Source organism: Haliotis rubra, unplaced genomic scaffold (genome assembly GCF_003918875.1).
Source record: "Haliotis rubra isolate DU_JTF1 unplaced genomic scaffold, ASM391887v1 Scf397, whole genome shotgun sequence".
Classification (NCBI taxonomy): Eukaryota; Metazoa; Mollusca; class Gastropoda; order Lepetellida; family Haliotidae; genus Haliotis; species Haliotis rubra.
The window spans coordinates 568,477-588,950 of record NW_025767076.1 but is presented as its reverse complement, the minus strand read 5'-3'; the positions used below and the strand labels follow the sequence as shown (position 1 = coordinate 588,950).

The window sequence follows — 20,474 nt, the reverse complement described above, 5'->3', positions numbered from 1 at the left end:
CCTTGATCATTTTTTTTTCGTTTTATTTCTTAGTTGTTTAGCCAAAAGTAATTTTGAACGGTCCTTTTTTGATTGGTTAAGGGCCTTTTTTCTTGCCTTTCTGGCAGTAAGTATTTCTGAGCTCCACCAGGGGTCTGTTTTTGGTGCAGGGTTAAACCAAAGGTGGGGATGCATTTATCTGTGATGTCTAAGATGGCATTGGTGAGGTTGGTGTTGAATGTGTCAATGTCTGGGTTGTAGTTGGATGCAGTGTCTATTTGTTTGCATAGTGTGTTGAATTTGTGTGTGTCTGCTTTTTTGATGTTGTATCTTGTTTCTGTGGGTGTTGAGTGGGGGGAGGTGGGGGGGTAGGCATGTGTGAGGTGATAGTGATTTTGATTGGGCAGTGGTCGCTGCCCCAGGTGTCGTTGTGGACCTCCCAGTTACAAGCTTGTGTAAGTTTAGGTGTGGTTAAAGTAATGTCAATGGCTGTGGCTGTGTGAAGGTGGGAGAGTGGGTAACGGGTGGGCTGGTTGTCATTTAAGGAAGTAAGATTGTGTTTGTCTAGCCAGTCGGCAAGGCTGATCCGTTAATATCAGTAAAGGGTCTTCTGCCCCACAGTGGGTGGTGTGCATTGAAGTCGCCGAGTATAATGGTGTCGGGGCCTTCCAAATTATATCAAAATCTTGGTTAGTGATTTTGATACTAGGTTTTCTGTAAACGTTAATAATGGTGAGAACAAGTGGTGGAACAGGCCAAGGCACAGCTGATGAGAGACAAGAGGCGAGCTAAACAATAATTATTGAACGATAATTTCCCTTAGAGTCGCACGAAGAAACGGAAGACGGAACTTTAGATAAAAGCAGTTAGTAGAAAGGTTCGTCGTCAGTTTAGGGTCCGACCACCATGCAATCAAAAACTTGTCCCGTGTGCAACCGGACCTTGTCGAGAAGGTATGCCCTCTCATGGCGTCCTGTTAACTTCATCTACACACTCGCCCTTTAACATGAAGGGAATTAAGGAACTAATATTGATAAATGGATAAAGAGAATCACGTGCATACTGATAACAAGGGTTTTTTCCATGACGACACCTGGCAACCCGAGTACGGGTCACGTGAGGGGTTTACCTATTGATGACGTGTTGGAGAATAAAAGCTCATTAATCAAACTCATCATTTTAAATAGGTCACACCTGTCAAAAAAGCACCTCCACCCCGCCATGGAAACCAGGCGGGAGCACCAGCACACTTATGTTTATACCGATACCAGTGTAGAGCACGAGTGGCAGCAGTCCGGGATACATCTTCAGGTCCAGGTCAGACGATTGTAATGAAGCAGGTTCTGGTTGTTTTCAGTCAACTACTGACCAGTCGAGGGGACCGAGTTGTCTACTACACGTACGTCGTGAACAACTCAGGTTGTGATTTACCAAGATTCCGTGTACAAATCCATGTTCGTATGTGCCAGTAGGTCAGTTACCTGCGACTCCAAACAGGATAATTTGTTTGTGTTTGTTTAACGCCACACTCAGCAATATTCCAGCTGTACGACAGTAGTCTGTAAATACTCCAGTCTGGACCCGATCATCCAGTGACTGACATTACAGATCTCATACCAATTAAATATACCATAAATGCCAGCTTCCACGCTTTCAGATTACTCTTTTCTTCCAGTAAATGAAAAGAACTGAAATCCCTTGCAAAATTTATAAATATTATAGCAACAAGAGTGTCATAGCCTCTCTCTATGATGTTTGCTGTACCCATTGTATGTACTGCCATCTTGCTCACCATACTGTATTATTATACCCTGTAATTCACTCAAATAAAATAATCTGAATCTGACATCACCAGCATCGATCTACACTTGGGAAACGATGACGATCCCGTCAGTCGCCTCTTACGACAAGCAAGGGTTGCTGAAAACCAACTCCAACCCGAATCTTCACGGTTCACACAATCTGGTTAAAATGATTACATGTATATTGGAAGCTGGCAAAAGATGACTTGCGAAGTGATTGATCCAATTACTGATAGTCACGTTGTAGATACAGTCATTCTATAAGCGGACATCAAATGTAGACTGGTAGCCCTGTGTCCCCGTCAGCTGTTGCATCACTGTACGCACGTTACCAGCATCACAACATGGCGGCAGACAAGATCGCTTGGCTGGTAACACATACTGTCCTGCTTTAGTCGTTGAACAGAAATTGTCAATTTATGTTTGAATATCTCTCAAACATATCCTGACCATAATTCCAAAACTTATGCCACCAGACCATAATCAGCAATTCCCCACGTTTCTAAGGCAGAGCTCATGAGTACACATCGTTCCCAGAATGTCACGTGGAGATATACCGAACTTGTACCCCCATTTGAGCTCAAACGTGTACTAACTCGCTCCACCCGGGTGTTTGTTGCCGGGTGGATGTGGGACGAGGAGGTGGACAGGAAGGCCACTAGATTATTAGTGTATTTTAATACAAATCACACAGCTGAGGGGTAGAGAACGGACGTCTGCAGTAGACTGTACAGCTTCTCGACGCCATGGTACAGTTGCAGGTGACATCAGAATACCTGTGCATTCACAATGTTCACATATTCTCATTCGGGGTGTATATCAGGTATGATGTGAGCTGGGTTTGCAGGTGTCCGTCACCTGTCAGGCATTACATCAAATGAACCCATGTCCAGATTGAGTTGATCAAAACAATGACGAAAAAATAAAGATATATAGTTATATAGGTAACTTTTCGAATAGGCGATCACCGTGATATTAATAATAGGTTGCTGAGGTCACGGAGAAACATGCAGGTACATGTGAACACATAATATTTGCAAAATATGCAGTCCATAAAGTCAGGTTGACAGACTATATAGCTTTATATATTCAGCCCTATCCAATAAATGTAAAATGTACTTTAAACGTCAACATTGAAACGAAATCAACATGTCAAATGTCCCAATTCAGGAGGGACAGAGAAAAAGCTCTCAGCGTAATGGACGTCCTACATGACATTGGAGACAAAACCATTCCTATAAAATAAGTCCTCTGCAAACCCGCACATACGCAAACCATGGTTTGATGCAAACTGCAAACAAGCTAGACAAAATAGGAAGAAGGCGGAAACATATTTCCGACAACATCCTACTGTGCACAACCTGAATGCCGTTAAAATGACAAATACCAGGGCAATACGTACCTTTAAGCAAACCAAACGCAGATCATGGACGAAATGTGTCCAAAATCAACTCCCGCACACCCATGTCCAAGGTGTGGAACAGATTCAAAAGATTAGGGGAAAAGGATCCAAATCTGGTGTTCGCCATCTCAAAGATGGTGACTCCCTCTTAACCAATAAAGTTGAAATTGCAAACAAACTTGGCGAAACTTTGGCAAACCACTCCTCCTCGTCAAATTATAAACCCAAGTTCCAGAAATACCAAACCCAACAAGAAAAGAAATCAGTCAATTTTAACTCTGATAATGGTGAGGATTACAATGAAACGTTTTCTCTCCATTATGGTAGCTGATTAGGGCCATCGCTTTCTCGCCTTAAAATTCGGAGGCGAGAAAGCGATGGCCCTAAACAGCCACCATATTCCATGAACTACGTACTGCCCTGGGGCAGACTCACGACACCGCAGCAGGAGCTGATGATATTCATTATCAACTTCTGAAACACCTCCCTGATTCAAGTTTGGAAACTCTACTCAATATATTTGATGACTTTTGCACAACCGGCAACTTTCCTCCTTCGTGGCACAATGCCATTATCATCCCTATACCAAAACCTGACCGGGATCATATTGATCCCTCAAACTACCGTCCTATATCCCTAACTAGCTGTGTTTGTAAAACCATGGAGCGCATGGTCAACAATCGATTAATCTGGTACTTGGAAACCCATAACCTCCTTAGTGACCCCCAATGTGGTTTCCGAAAAAACCGAAGTACCATTGACCATCTGGTGCGTCTGGAATCTTTTATCAAAAAGTCCATTGTCAACAAACAACATACTGTATCTATCTTTTTCGATTTAGAAAAAGCATACGATACAACGTGGAAACATGGTATCTTAAAAGATTTACATGAATTTGGATTGAGGGGCAGATTACCTCAGTTCATATCTCAGTTTTTAAACAACAGACAATTTCAAGTACGGGTGGGTTCCACATTGTCTGATTATTTCCACCAAGATCAAGGCGTCCCTCAAGGCAGCATCCTGTCTGTCACCCTTTTTAGCATCAAAATTAACAGCCTCACTAACGTCTTGAACAGTTGTGTTGATGGGTCCCTTTTCGTGGACGATTTCAATATTTCATGTCGTGGTAAGAACATGCACGCAATAGAAAGGCAGCTACAACTCTCCCTTAACAAAATCCAAAAGTTTTCAAAATCCAAATCCCAAACACTTTTGTCGTAAATACAAACCACACAAGGATCCAGACCTATCTTTAGATGGTACTCCTATCAAGGTAGTAGAAGAGGCTAAATTCCTGGGACTCATATTCGACCGTCACCTGACATTCTTACCACACATAAAATATTTGAAAACCAAGTGCTTGAAGGCTCTGGACTTACTAAAAGTCGTTTCAAATACAGAGTGGGGAGGTGATCAGACTACCCTCCTTCACTTGTACATATCTTTGGTTTGCTCTAAACTAGACTACGGCTCCATTGTTTATGGTGGAGCCCCAAAAAGCAATTTAGAAAAATTAGATTCTATCCACCACTAAGGCCTGAGGCTCTGCCTGGGAGCTTTTAGGACCTCCCCGGTAGACAGTCTATATGCAGAGGCTAACGAACCTTCCCTTGAACAACGCCGCATTAAACTTTCACTGCAAAATATCACTAAATTACGTTCAAATCAGTCCAATCCAGCATACAATTGTGTTTTCAACCCTCTCTATGGAAACCTGTTTCCTAAACTGCCAAGCCTGGTTCCACCACTTGGAATCAGAATTCAACCACACATATCTGCAGCTAAAATTGATCTCAATATCATAGCACCTTACCGACTCCTGTCTTCACCACCCTGACAGATGGTGAAACCACAGGTCGATCTTACCCTAACTAAACTCAAAAAGTCCGAAACAAATCCTTTGGTGTTCCACCAGGAATACAACCAGTTACGTTCCAAGTATGACAATGATTCCAAAAACTTTATCGTTTTCACAGATTCATTATCTTGCCTTCAAGCACTTCATAATGTCACTTCAAGTCACCCAATCATTCTGGACATTTTAGAACTTTACAACGACCTCACTAAACTCAAAAAGTCCGAAACAAATCCTTTGGTGTTCCACCAGGAATACAACCAGTTACGTTCCAAGTATGACACCCATAGATCCATTTTCACAGACGGATCCAAGGATGAGGGCCAAGTTGCCAGTGCTACAGTCATTGGATCCAAGACTGTCTCCTCTAGGATTCCCGACAACAGTTCCATTTTCACTGCCGAGGCCAAAGCTATCTTTTCAGCTTTGACCTATATTACACAGCAGAATCATTCCAAAAACTTTATCGTTTTCACAGATTCATTACCTTGCCTTCAAGCACTTCAAAATGTCACTTCAAGTCACCCAATCATTCTGGACATTTTAGAACTTTACAACGACCTCTCTACTGGCCAATGCGACATCGTCCTCTGCTGGTTGCCGGGGAACGTCGGCATAGCAGGTAGCACAAAAGCCGATGCTGCAGCAAAAACAGCTCTTGACAAGCCCTTATCTCCACTGCTGATCCCGTACAGTGATTTCAAACCCACTATCAAAAGCTATACTCGGGACCTCATGCAAAAAAGGTGGGACACTCAAGTAGGAAGAAATAAACTGTATGAATTGAAGCCAACAATTGGTTATACTTACTTGGGTTGTGAGTCAAGACGTGATGAGGTAATTTTACGACGATGTCGTATTGGCCATCCGGTTTGCTTATGACTATCTGCTGAAAACGGATGGGGATGGACCCCCCATGTGTGTCTCTTGCGATGAGGTTTTCACCATCAAGCATATTCTGCTTGACTGTGTGGACTTATCGTCTGCAAGGGACTCACATCATGAAGCAACAAATCTGAAAGATCGGTTCTCCCGCGTGAGCGCTCATCTCATAGTGAACCAACTGAGGGAAGTTGATCTGTATCATAAATTGTAACTGTGTAATGTGACTAACAAATTTCCTGCCTTTAAATTTAGTGCTATGACTTTTTCTGTTTTTAAATGACAATGTAATGAATATATGTTTTTAAAATAAAATTCATTTTGACTCTGTACTTACAATATTTACTAATGCAGACTTGTTATCGTCACAATATGCCTAGAATAATGCCGATGTGACGTAAAGCCCAACTCAACTCAACTCAACTAATGGACATTGGGCACACACATCTAAATCCGTTCAAGTTCAATGAAACGCCACATAATTAGTGTGATTAAACACATCCTGCTTCAAGTCAAGCAACAACTCTCCGGTGCACAGAAAAAGTCGCCCATACTGTTAATGTAGCAGCAGTATACATCTGTGTAAAACATAAGAACTGACATTAGTATCGACAATTTCTGTTTCCCGACTAAAGCAGGACAGTATGAGTTACCAGCATCATTCATTGCACGTTACCGACATCCAGACTTTGAGTTACCGACATCCTTGCGTGATTTTAGAATACTTATTCTTCAACACATAGACATTAGTAAGCAAATTCAGTGCATTCAATGTACTCACAACATCAAAGTTTATCAGTGTGCTAAATAATGTTGATTGTATATACGTGGAAGACTGCTAATTCGAGGGGAATAATCGCCAAGCGATCTTGTCTGCCGCCATGTTGTGATGCTGGTAACGTGCGTTACCAGCATCACCTTAGGTACAGTGTGCATGTAACTAGATCTAATATTTATTACCAGAAATTAGAAAGCCATGTTTACGGAGACAGTTCTTGGATTATGGTAGCTGTCACACTGTCTCACATTTGCGTTGTTCAACATGCGAGCTAGGTCGTACCTGAACTACCCGAAACGACCGACTCAAGTGTATATATACAGATGTAAACAGACTGTGATGAACAGAGAAGATGACCCTATATTCCTTATACAGTTTGGAGAAGAGTGCTCTTGGCTGCAATTGTACCTTTCGTCCAGACAATATGGTGTTCACTATTTGAGACCTAGATGAGCTTCAGCAGCAGCCTAAAATGGTATTCCGGAAGACGTTTGCTGATGACGTTGTCGTTGACACAGCCTACAGTGGTGATGTACAAGAGGATGCTCGTGACTGAGTCGTTAGAACTATAGGTAATGTTGTTCCGAGCTGTTGTTGTTCTCGGTATGATAAACGGCGATTCTACTAAAACTGCCCTTTTCCCAGCAGGACGGAATGTGGAAGTGTGACCAGTGCCAGATTCTACTGTGCGAGGCGACGTTGTAACAGTCGATTGGCCAGGCTCGATGACTAGTTTGATAACGTGTTAAATAACCTGTTAAACATGCATTGTTAACCAACACACAAACATTAAAACAATTTAATATACGTGACGTTTGACAAGACCACTAGATAATGAACGTGATAATCGATATAACTAGTAGGTACACTATGTGGCAACGAAAACACTACCATGTGATGTATACGTGGCGACTGACACTACGACTGAGGTCATTAGATAATATACAGAACGATTGAACAAACAGTTCATAAATACATATCTGACACTTCAGTTTGGGTTGAAAGTCAGCGAATGCTCTTTATTGGTTATGACAACAACACCGATTTAATCTCTACCTGTCACCGCGACAGGGCAATCTCTATATGCATAACACATCAGCAAATCATTTGACAATCTAGGTAATCATTCACTGCTACATTTTAACCCACTTTTCATGTCACCTTCCTCCCTGCTCCGCGCTGTATTGATTGTGATCTGTTTAGGAAGCCCCACAACGTGGAATTAACGTCTGCTGGTGGCCTTCTTCTCTCGGGCTTCCCACTCTCTGCAAATGTCGATAAAGTGGCGTGATTTGATTGGTTGAGTTTCTGTCGTCTGCTAGAAGACTGACATGGAGTTCCGCTGCTGACGCGGCTCTGAAAGATGAACGATTACACCCACCACCCACTGCCCCCGCCACCTTCCTGACGGAGTTCACATCCACTGGACCACACAGCGACGACAGGGCACGTTGTTCAAGGTAAGACTATGCACGTTACATATCTACACGTTGTCTCAGCCATATTACCTGTGTATTGTGTGTCAGGGGCCGTACAGAGCTTGTCATTCTCTGTACCATCTTGTCATACTAATCCACCGGTAGTGGAGGGCCGTGGTCAGCTGGACACTGACCCCGTGAACTACTGGAGTCGCCAGATTCCCACAGACTGTACCTGCGTTAGTGTCTATGTTCATTAAAGCCAAATCAACAACATATTTAAAAGGCAATTTAGAAGCACATGTTTCTGTGTTTTTCTTCAGAAAGATATTAAACTAAGTACGACACTCTTGTCAACATAGGCGGATCCAGGAATTTTCAAAAGGAGTTTGTGTGGGGGGTGGGTGTTAGGGTGTGTGGTGTGTGTGTGTTAAAGCGCGCGCACGCACGCACGCACACACACACACACACACACACACACACACCTTTGGATCCGCCAATGCGTCAAAATACTAGTCTTGTGTAAGAGCGTTTGTTGTACATGTATTTGGTTTGTGTAGGCTGGCAATGCGAACGACATAAAGTCGGGAAACTCATGTTTGGCAAAATTCGAGTAAGAGAAGTAATGCTTCCTAACACACTGACACAATATCCATATGTTGTCTCAAGGTCTAGGTTCCGTGGTGCGTCATCTACAACATTCTGGTGCATGATGTGTGTGTCGTGGCTGCTGATGTCCAACCTGGCCGACCGGGTGCTCCTCAGTGTGCTGGGGTGGGCGTGTCCCTGTACGCGCTCAGGGTGGAGGTGAGGAAGGAGAGAGACCCGCAGTACAGGGCAGCCTGCGACTTCAGCGACAGGTTCAGCTGCTCCAAAGCTCTCTGTTCGCAGTGAGTAACTTCCACCATGTCTCATTACTGTAACACTCCATTGTCCACGCCGGGCCTGGGCCTAGATTGTCCAAGATAGTCGTAAGTTAATGTTAATGGATGGTATATACGACCATCTTAACACTAGGAGAGCTTCGGAAATCTAGGTGCAGGTGATAACTTGTTGTGCAGCACATACCGTAAACAGGTGATAACTTGTTGTACAGCACATACCGTAAACAGGTGATAACTTGTTGTGCAGCACATACCGTAAAGAACATGGTGATGGACGTTTCCACAGACACACAATAAACCTTCATTTCAAACACAGGAAAAGGTAATGAAAAGGTTTCCATAGTTTTGCTTTAAAACATTGTCTTTAGCAACTATTACCCCATTCCCTCATGACGACAATTTTGTATAGCAGCTACTGTATGGAAACAACATACACTCTTAGAGAAAGAACAGATAGGTTTTACTGATATCCATACATAAACGACATCAGTACATAAACGGTATGCCACTTGGTAGAATCTATACCGTCAGTCCTGGAATCCACTAAACGTAGCAATGTCCAAATACATAACGCGTGACAGACCAGAATAGTCACGGGATCGATGAACGAGCATATTTTGCGCCTAAAATTTCTTGAACAAGTCCATAAAAGTGTTCATTGGCAGCAGTGATGTTCTCGAATTAGAAACGTTGATTGTTTAACTGCGAACTCATATCACGACTACTTTCTGAAACACAAAGAGCTACGTCGTCGGGCAGAATCGTCTGTCAGCAGCCGGGTATTCACATATGACAGAGCACTATTTCTATATATTCTGTATATTTATTAGTTTATTTATTTATTTGTGTTGTTGTTGTTTAACGCCACACTTAGCAATATTCCAGCTATATGGCAGCGGACTGTAAATAGTCGAGTCTGGATCCGACAATCCAGTGCTCCACATAATGAGCGTCGTTCTACGCATATGGGATACTAGATCATGTGAGGCCAAGGTGTACAGCGTCAGTATAACAGCAGCAAGCTCTAGAGTGAATCATCTCGTAGCCAGACAGTTGGCAAACACAGGTACGTCTCAGACAGACATCCTGTCGGAGGTGTTGGCAAACGTCGTCAATTGCGACGTCAGTGGTGTCACACAATCTAACCAGTATCACCAACTGTTTTTGTCCATTGCTGGCACAGTAAATACGGTTCACGTGCAAGGTAGCTGAACGGCCAAACGTTACTGCGATGACATATTTGTTCCCATAATAACCATGATAACGTCATCTGTAAACATGACTGAATGCGTTACTATGGCATTCATAAAACATTGTAAAGTCCTCCTGTGTTACAGGTAGCAAAGGGAACCAATGAGTGAGTGAGTATAGTTTTATGCCGCCTTTACCAACATTTCAGCAATATGACGGTTGTTTACACCAGAAATGGGCTTCACACATTACACCCACGTGGGGAATCGAACCCATGTTTTCAGCGGTATGAGCGAACGCACTCACCACCCCATTACCTCCGGGATGAGACATGAGTTATGACCTTGCAATGTAGGTCACACAGTTGTGGTGACTATTTCATTCCATCACACACTACAGATGAATAAACCATCGGATCCCACTATGACATCCTTCAGAGTTTGGAAAAAAGGGTTTTATAACAATGACTCTTTTTTGATAATCGGCTTCATTTTGGTACTTACAAATACACACTATCACCTGCTGAGTAATTACGTATACTAGATACACACAATATAGGGGCGGATACAGCTTTTTGAGAAGTGTGTGTGTGTGTGTGTGTGTGTGTGTGTGTGTGTGTGTGTGTGTGTGTGTGTGTGTGTGTGTCGCACAGTTCATTGTCACCTCTTTTCACGAGTTTCAATGGTCATTTAATAACTTTATCCAGAGAAAAGTAATACCATCTTTCTCTTTTATGGTTTTATGAAAGTAAAAAAAAACATTGTAGGAATTTGAAATGTCTAAATTATGACAATCACAATTACTTTGATTTATATAAAGAAAAGAGGATAAATGCACATATTAGAGAACTTTTCAGATGCTGAGTAATTGCTTAGTTGTTTGGATAAAAGAGTGTTATGACAACACCTAGGTTTTTTAATTATTGTTACATTGAACAAACTGATATCATATTACAAATATCATCATCTACAAAATCTTTATTATGTATGAAGCCACAGGCACATATTGATATACATATTCCAAACAGGTATGAAGGTGTGAACGAAAATAGGAAACAGTTTCTCAAAATTCATAGCATTTACCTGTCTTCCTGCATAGATTATCTTACACTCCCGGTGAAAAATATGAGTAACATATATATGTATAGCTGTACTGCAATTTATTTTTAGAATTTTAATACCTATTTCTATTTTTCTATATGATTATCCACATAAATCCAATGACTTTATTGTAGACTGAACCTCACAATACTACAAAGATGATCGTAACAGCTTGCGCTTGCACCCCAGGCCGTCGGGCTGACCTGAACAAACCTGTGATCTGTACTTTACCCCATCCACAGGCCGTCGGGCTGACCTGAACAAACCTGTGATCTGTACTTTTACTCCATCCACAGGCCGTCGGGCTGACCTGAACGAGCCTGTGATCTGTACTTTACTCCATCCCCAGGCCGTCGGGCTGACCTGAACAAACCTGTGATCTGTACTTTTACTCCATCCACAGGCCGTCGGGCTGACCTGAACAAACCTGTGATCTGTACTTTTACTCCATCCACAGGCCGTCGGGCTGACCTGAACAAACCTGTGATCTGTACTTTAACCCCATCCACAGGCCGTCGGGCTGACCTGAACGAACCTGTGATCTGTACTTTTACTCCATCCACAGGCCGTCGGGCTGACCTGAACAAACCTGTGATCTGTACTTTTACTCCATCCACAGGCCGTCGGGCTGACCTGAACAAACCTGTGATCTGTCCACAGGCATGGAGGTGCAATACCTGCAGTGCTCGACACTAATGGTGGAGACACAGGATATGATTCTCTCATGACCTTCCCCTTTTCCATGGTGTCCTCTGTAGTCCTGTTTGCAATATGTGGCGCATCAAATGGTCGCGTGCTGTAATTTTTGTACTGCTTCCACACCGAATATCAGGGTTAAAGTTCTATCCAAGCATATATCTAAGTACGATTTACACTGTTACTTCCACAGTTCAATGCCGGAAGCAATATGACCATTTAATATGAAACAATTTTCGCTTTGAACTGTCGACTACATACTGTACGTTGAGTATGTTTGTATATGTGTATATTGTATAGGAACATGTGTATATTGTATTGGAACAGCCATACTTGTCTGATGTATTTTCAGATTGAAAATTAGTTTCAGACACTAGTCAGGCTAGGTTTTGTATAATCTTGTCTGTGGAAAATCGATCTTTACAATGACAAAACACTGGAATTTGTGGGGGTAAATATATATATGTGATTAGTTTGTTCTCAGACGAATGTCACCAGGAGTATAAATCAGAGATACAGATATCTTTGTTGTATGGAATTGGCAGGTACGGCAAAGGATTCGGAATAGTAAGTTTACTGGTGGGCAAAGATCACTTCCTGAATCAACGGAACTGCACTCTCGGAATCCTGTTCTACGTGTCACAGATTGTCTTAGGTGAGTAGGGCTACCTGTCACAGATTGTCTTAGGTGAGTAGGGCTACCTGTCACAGATTGTCTTAGCTGAGTAGGGCTACCTGTCACAGATTGTCTTAGGTGAGTAGGGCTACCTGTCACAGAATGTCTTAGGCGAGTAGGGCTACCGTTCACAGATTGTCTTAGGCGAGTAGGGCTACCTGTCACAGATTGTCTTAGCTGAGTAGGGCTACCTGTCACAGATTGTCTTAGCTGAGTAGGGCTACCTGTCACAGATTGTCTTAGCTGAGTAGGGCTACCTGTAACAGATTATCTGAGGCGAGTAGGGCTACCTGTCACAGATTGTCTCAGCTGAGTAGGGCAACCTGTCACAGATTGTCTGAAGCCAGTAGGGTTACCTGTCACAGATTGTCTTAGGCGAGTAGGGCTACCTGTCACAGATTGTCTTAGGTGAGTAGGGCTACCTGTCACAGAATGTCTTAGGCGAGTAGGGCTACCGTTCACAGATTGTCTTAGGCGAGTAGGGCTACCTGTCACAGATTGCCTTAGGTGAGTAGGGCTACCTGTCACAGATTGTCAGTGAGGCGTGTCCTACCTGTTAGAGACTGTACCAATTGAGCTGTGTTACCGGTCACAGTTAGCTCTAGGTGAGTGATTTTTACCTGTTACATTTTGTCCTTGGTGAATCATTGATTGTCCCAGTTGAGTTGTGCTCCCTGTCATAGATTGTAGCGGAGTTGCATGTCTTACCTGCCATAGATTGCCCTATGTGAGGTGTGTCTTATTTGGCATAGCTTGTCCCAGGAAAGTTGTGTCATACCTGCTTTAGATTGCCCGAGGTTCTGGTCCTGTCGTAGGCGTGTCACCATCAAACCCAAGCCACGTGAAGTGAGAGATCTATAGAAGCAGCCAACCATGGCAGGAAAGCAATGTTATGTTGCCTCCGACTGTAGTCTTTTGATGAGTTGATCTTAAGCTAGGGGTATGTAATAGAAGTGTTCACGGCTGATGGATGGTTTTAGTCTCAGCGTTTAAACCAGGCTCCAATTCAGCTCTATGAGACCATATCCGTGACAACCTCTGACCACTACATCCATGGGACAAAATCAAAGCCCTCAGTAACAACCTCAAATTCAGAAAATTCCAACCATCCATAAAAAATGACCAAGGAAATTACATACCACCAGCTTTCCATCAAATACAATTGTGTTTATTTCATTTCTGTATATTGAACTTAAATGAAACACACTTTCATTTTTTCTGTAAGCATTGTCCATTATTTTGTATATGCCCCAGTTGTAATTGTACAAGAGAACAATCTATTATTTGGTGAAAGATTATGTTTATTATGTACTGTATCGAAAAAGCCGATGCCTTTAAAAACAATAATTCCACTCAACAGCTTTAGCGTTAGATCTTTTATATTGTATCCAGAGAACCATTGAAATAAGCTCGTGGAGTGTTTAGAAGGATTAGAAATATACGTTTCAAATCTCATATCCCTATACTTGTCTGTAAAGATCAGGGAAATCCGTGATTTTGGTGAGGAGGTTCGGGTATATGCAATAGTATGTTGTATATTCCAGCGTTCCTGCCCAACCAAGTGCTGTGGTCGTATGTTCTGTACTACACCTCGGTGGTCGCGGGGCTCGGTTGTGTGTACCTCGCCTTCATCCTCTTCTTTGTACTGCGTGATATCTGCATCGTCTGTATTGCCACATACGTTATCAACGCTGCGCTCATATACCTCAACTACCATCTGTACCTCGGCAAACACCTATCGCAGTGAGTGTCACGTGTTGGGGCGTCCAGACGTACACGTGCTGCATATTGTCAGTGTCCACGAACCAATTGTTTGTTACAATGTAAATATCGTCAGACGTCAGGAACAGTGTCGGACATGCACGGACCACTTGTTGAAGAGTTTATATAGTCAGTCGTCAGGAAGTGTCCGCGGTACAAGGACCACGTGTTACACTGTGATCAGAAGTTTGGAACTGCTGGACCTGCTCCAATCACTTGTTGCTGTTTATTGCCAGGATTCCGGCACTGTGTGATGTATACCCGGCTACGCGAATTCGCTACGACTATCGCTTGTCAGTGTATGGGACTTATGTCAATGCACTGATATCGAGGCCCTGAAACTGCCTACATGGACCAATTGCAATTGTTCTAACAGATAATATCACGACTCTGTAAATCAACAGTAAGGGAGGGCTCAGGCTTTGCACATGGGGAAATGTATGTCCCTGCGTGGAGTTCAGCGCTATATAAGTGGCCAGTTATTATTATTGTTAACTTCAGTGGGGAGAGAAAAGGCAGACAATAAAGACCAGCTTTTTACAATGTCTAGGCCATTTTACTGCATTCAACCCGTCAGTCCATGACGTCTTTAGTTACATGGTGCAAGTACTTAGGAGGACATTTGTCTCCAACACACATCAGCTATTATTTATCAAGTCATCTCAAACGACTACTGATAAGTTAGGTAACCTCTGCTTCTTCCTATCCATGAGTTTGACAGTTCAGGTCAATGCGCTCATCAGTTCAGGGGGTCTGACATACCAGGTGTGACACGTCAAGTCAGTCTGGTACATCAGGTATGATACTTGAGTTTGACAGTTCAGGTCAATGCGCTCATCAGTTCAGGGGGTCTGACATACCAGGTGTGACACGTCAAGTCAGTCTGGTACATCAGGTATGATACTTGAGTTTGACAGTTCAGGTCAATGCGCTCATCAGTTCAGGGGGTCTGACATACCAGGTGTGACACGTCAAGTCAGTCTGGTACATCAGGTATGATACTTGAGTTTGACAGTTCAGGTCAATGCGCTCATCAGTTCAGGGGGTCTGACATACCAGGTGTGACACGTCCAGTCAGTCTGGTACATCAGGTATGATACTTGAGTTTGACAGTTCAGGTCAATGCGCTCATCAGTTCAGGGGGTCTGACATACCAGGTGTGACACGTCAAGTCAGTCTGGTACATCAGGTATGATACTTGAGTTTGACAGTTCAGGTCAATGCGCTCATCAGTTCAGGGGGTCTGACATACCAGGTGTGACACGTCCAGTCAGTCTGGTACATCAGGTATGATACTTGAGTTTGACAGTTCAGGTCAATGCGCTCATCAGTTCAGGGGGTCTGACATACCAGGTGTGACACGTCCAGTCAGTCTGGTACATCAGGTATGATACTTGAGTTTGACAGTTCAGGTCAACGCGCTCATCAGTTCAGGGTCTGACATACCAGGTGTGACACGCCCAGTCAGTCTGGTACATCAGGTATGATACTTGAGTTTGACAGTTCAGGTCAACGTCATCAGTTCAGGGGGTCTGACATACCAGGTGTGACACGTCCAGTCAGTCTGGTACATCAGGTATGATACTTGAGTTTGACAGTTCAGGTCAATGCTCATCAGTTCAGGGTCTGTGACACGTCCAGTCAGTCTGGTACATCAGGTATGATACTTGAGTTTGACAGTTCAGGTCAATGCGCTCATCAGTTCAGGGTCTGACATACCAGGTGTGACACGTCCAGTCAGTCTGGTACATCAGGTATGATACTTGAGTTTGACAGTTCAGGTCATCAGTTCAGGGGTCTGACATACCAGGTGTGACACGCCAGTCAGTCTGGTACATCAGGTATGATACTTGAGGCTCATCAGTTCAGGGGGTCTGACATACCAGGTGTGACACGTCCAGTCAGTCTGGTACATCAGGTATGATACTTGAGTTTGACAGTTCAGGTCAATGCGCTCATCAGTTCAGGGGGTCTGACATACCAGGTGTGACACGTCAAGTCAGTCTGGTACATCAGGTATGATACTTGAGTTTGACAGTTCAGGTCAATGCGGCTCATCAGTTCAGGGTCTGACATACCAGGTGTGACACGCCAAGTCAGTCTGGTACATCAGGTATGATACTTGAGTTTGACAGTTCAGGTCAATGCGCTCATCAGTTCAGGGGTCTGACATACCAGGTGTGACACCGCCAAGTCAGTCTGGTACATCAGGTATGATACTTGAGTTTGACAGTTCAGGTCAATGCGCTCATCAGTTCAGGGGTCTGACATACCAGGGTGACACGTCAAGTCAGTCTGGTACATCAGGTATGATACTTGAGTTTGACAGTTCAGGTCAATGCGCCATCAGTTCAGGGGTCTGACATACCAGGTGTGACACGCCAAGTCAGTCTGGTACATCAGGTATGATACTTGAGTTTGACAGTTCAGGTCAATGCGCTCATCAGTTCAGGGGTCTGACATACCAGGTGTGACACGTCAAGTCAGTCTGGTACATCAGGTATGATACTTGAGTTTGACAGTTCAGGTCACGCGCCATCAGTTCAGGGGTCTGACATACCAGGTGTGACACGCCCAGTCAGTCTGGTACATCAGGTATGATACTTGAGTTTGACAGTTCAGGTCAATGCGCCATCAGTTCAGGGGTCTGACATACCAGGTGTGACACGTCAAGTCAGTCTGGTACATCAGGTATGATACTTGAGTTTGACAGTTCAGGTCAATGCGCTCATCAGTTCAGGGGGTCTGACATACCAGGTGTGACACGTCAAGTCAGTCTGGTACATCAGGTATGATACTTGAGTTTGACAGTTCAGGTCAATGCGCTCATCAGTTCAGGGGGTCTGACATACCAGGTGTGACACGTCAAGTCAGTCTGGTACATCAGGTATGATACTTGAGTTTGACAGTTCAGGTCAATGCGCTCATCAGTTCAGGGGGTCTGACATACCAGGTGTGACACGTCAAGTCAGTCTGGTACATCAGGTATGATACTTGAGTTTGACAGTTCAGGTCAATGCGCTCATCAGTTCAGGGGGTCTGACATACCAGGTGTGACACGTCAAGTCAGTCTGGTACATCAGGTATGATACTTGAGTTTGACAGTTCAGGTCAATGCGCTCATCAGTTCAGGGGTCTGACATACCAGGTGTGACTCAATCAACTCATCAGTTCAGGGTCTGACATACCAGGTGTGACCGCGTGACACGTCAAGTCAGTCTGGTACATCAGGTATGATACTTGAGTTTGACAGTTCAGGTCAATGCGCTCATCAGTTCAGGGGTCTGACATACCAGGTGTGACACGCCAAGTCAGTCTGGTACATCAGGTATGATACTTGAGTTTGACAGTTCAGGTCAATGCGCTCATCAGTTCAGGGTCTGACATACCAGGTGTGACACGCCAAGTCAGTCTGGTACATCAGGTATGATACTTGAGTTTGACAGTTCAGGTCAATGCGCTCATCAGTTCAGGGTCTGACATACCAGGTGTGACACGCCAAGTCAGTCTGGTACATCAGGTATGATACTTGAGTTTGACAGTTCAGGTCAATGCGCCATCAGTTCAGGGTCTGACATACCAGGTGTGACACGCCAAGTCAGTCTGGTACATCAGGTATGATACTTGAGTTTGACAGTTCAGGTCAATGCGCCATCAGTTCAGGGGTCTGACATACCAGGTGTGACACGTCCAGTCAGTCTGGTACATCAGGTATGATACTTGAGTTTGACAGTTCAGGTCAATGCGCCATCAGTTCAGGGGTCTGACATACCAGGTGTGACACGTCAAGTCAGTCTGGTACATCAGGTATGATACTTGAGTTTGACAGTTCAGGTCAATCGCGCCATCAGTTCAGGGGTCTGACATACCAGGTGTGACACGTCCAGTCAGTCTGGTACATCAGGTATGATACTTGAGTTTGACAGTTCAGGTCACGCGCCATCAGTTCAGGGGGTCTGACATACCAGGTGTGACACGCCAAGTCAGTCTGGTACATCAGGTATGATACTTGAGTTTGACAGTTCAGGTCAATGCGCTCATCAGTTCAGGGGTCTGACATACCAGGTGTCAAGTCAGTCTGGTACATCAGGTATGATACTTGAGTTTCAATGACAGTTCAGGTCAATGCGCTTGAGTTTGACATCAGTTCAGTTCAGGGGGTCTGACATACCAGGTGTGACACGTCCAGTCAGTCTGGTACATCAGGTATGATACTTGAGTTTGACAGTTCAGGTCAATGCTCATCAGTTCAGGGGGTCTGACAGGTGTCACGCCAAGTCAGTCTGTACATCAGGTATGATACTTGGTTTGACAGTTCAGGTCAATGCGCCATCAGTTCAGGGGTCTGACATACCAGGTGTGACACGTCAAGTCAGTCTGGTACATCAGGTATGATACTTGAGTTTGACAGTTCAGGTCAATGCGCTCATCAGTTCAGGGGGTCTGACATACCAGGTGTGACACGTCAAGTCAGTCTGGTACATCAGGTATGATACTTGAGTTTGACAGTTCAGGTCAATGCGCTCATCAGTTCAGGGGGTCTGACATACCAGGTGTGACACGTCAAGTCAGTCTGGTACATCAGGTATGATACTTGAGTTTGACAGTTCAGGTCAATGCGCTCATCAGTTCAGGGGGTCTGACATACCAGGTGTGACACGTCAAGTCAGTCTGGTACATCAGGTATGATACTTGAGAGCCATGAGATCAAAACGCTGCATCAGGCCTGGGAGTCTGTCACACCAGGTCAACATGAAACTACCAGCAGACATTACATTACACTTTATTGAAGCCAGACACTCGCAGGGGGGACAGTGTTAACACATGGTAGATACACATCAACAATACCCTGCGTGTACTGATGCCTGTCAACACAGCATGGTATTCACTGTAACAACTATCTTTCCCAATAGTGAAATAATTTGCGTAAGGGCTACTGTGGATACACTTACGGATGGTCCGTCCAACTGTATGCTAGTCTTAATATCTGCGTAAAAAATGGACGCCCAATAGGAACTGTTCATACCATCTGATATATTCAGATGCAGCTGCAATAGTAGAATGACTTCGAATCTTGATTTGTTCGTAAGAAAATATACTGTTTCAGCTAAGCAATAGTTGTGATAGAAGGAGACAGGTTCTGCAAATGAATAGAGAGTTTGTCCTGAATGTTTCTGATTCTTTCCTGCATCTAAAATACAATATGCTTCTTTCTGTATCTATGACAACCATTCCCTCCAGAACATCCATCAACTATCCATTAACTATCCATTCCCTCATATGTATTGTGCATAGAGTGGTTGTGTTTAGAACCACTGCTCTGTGTGATTGGGCCTAGAACCTCTGCTCCGTGTGATTGAGACTGACATCACTGTACGACACCGCCATGGGGGATGGTAGTCCCAGTTCATGTTCCAGAGCCTCCAGGTCTGCCTGGGAGATGTTGCCCCGAAGGTCCATCCAGTCAGCTAGGAGGGAAGAGGACAACGGGCTTTGCTCCAAACGTGCACTAGAACAGGAAACAGAAACTGATCATATCAATTCAGCAATACAGTTTACAACCAAACAAATGTTATGTAACGTGGACATTAACTTCTTAAAATGGATTACTGTGATGAAGGAAAGCGGACGCAAAGTACCTTTACCATGCAGTCTAAGAAAACTTAGGCTCAGTATTATTCGTTACACTGCTATACTGAGTCTAACAAACACTATAGGAGGTCGTGTTAGCTAACCTTTGAACGACCTATGACCGTCCAATCAAACGTAAGACGACCGAATGGATTTAACCAATAGACAACGGCTACTATTTAGGGTTCAGCGGGACCTTTTCAAATTTTCTCTTCAACCGGTCGCTGACACTGATCTCTCAACAAACGAAAATTTGCATAAAACACAGATATTTGACCTGCATTATATACGTTTTGGGGTTTCTGATGACATGGTTACTATTAGATTATATTTCCGCAAGATGACATCCTGGAATATTGACTAAAATGCTATTTTCTGCGACTCTTTACTCACTGTTGTGAATAATGGCGTTCTCC

At 43.8% G+C, this 20,474-nt stretch overlaps 1 protein-coding gene across 1 annotated transcript; it reads left to right on the top strand.

The window, feature by feature from the left end:
- The first annotated feature begins 8,789 nt into the window (after window positions 1-8,789).
- Window positions 8,790-14,972, top strand: LOC124286967 (vitamin K epoxide reductase complex subunit 1-like protein 1). The gene is given in 4 exon segments (XM_046723423.1): window positions 8,790-8,886; window positions 8,889-9,009; window positions 12,536-12,645; window positions 14,211-14,972. Coding segments are annotated over 4 exon segments (492 nt in total). The 5' UTR covers window positions 8,790-8,828; the 3' UTR covers window positions 14,414-14,972.
- Window positions 14,973-20,474: the final 5,502 nt, after the last annotated feature.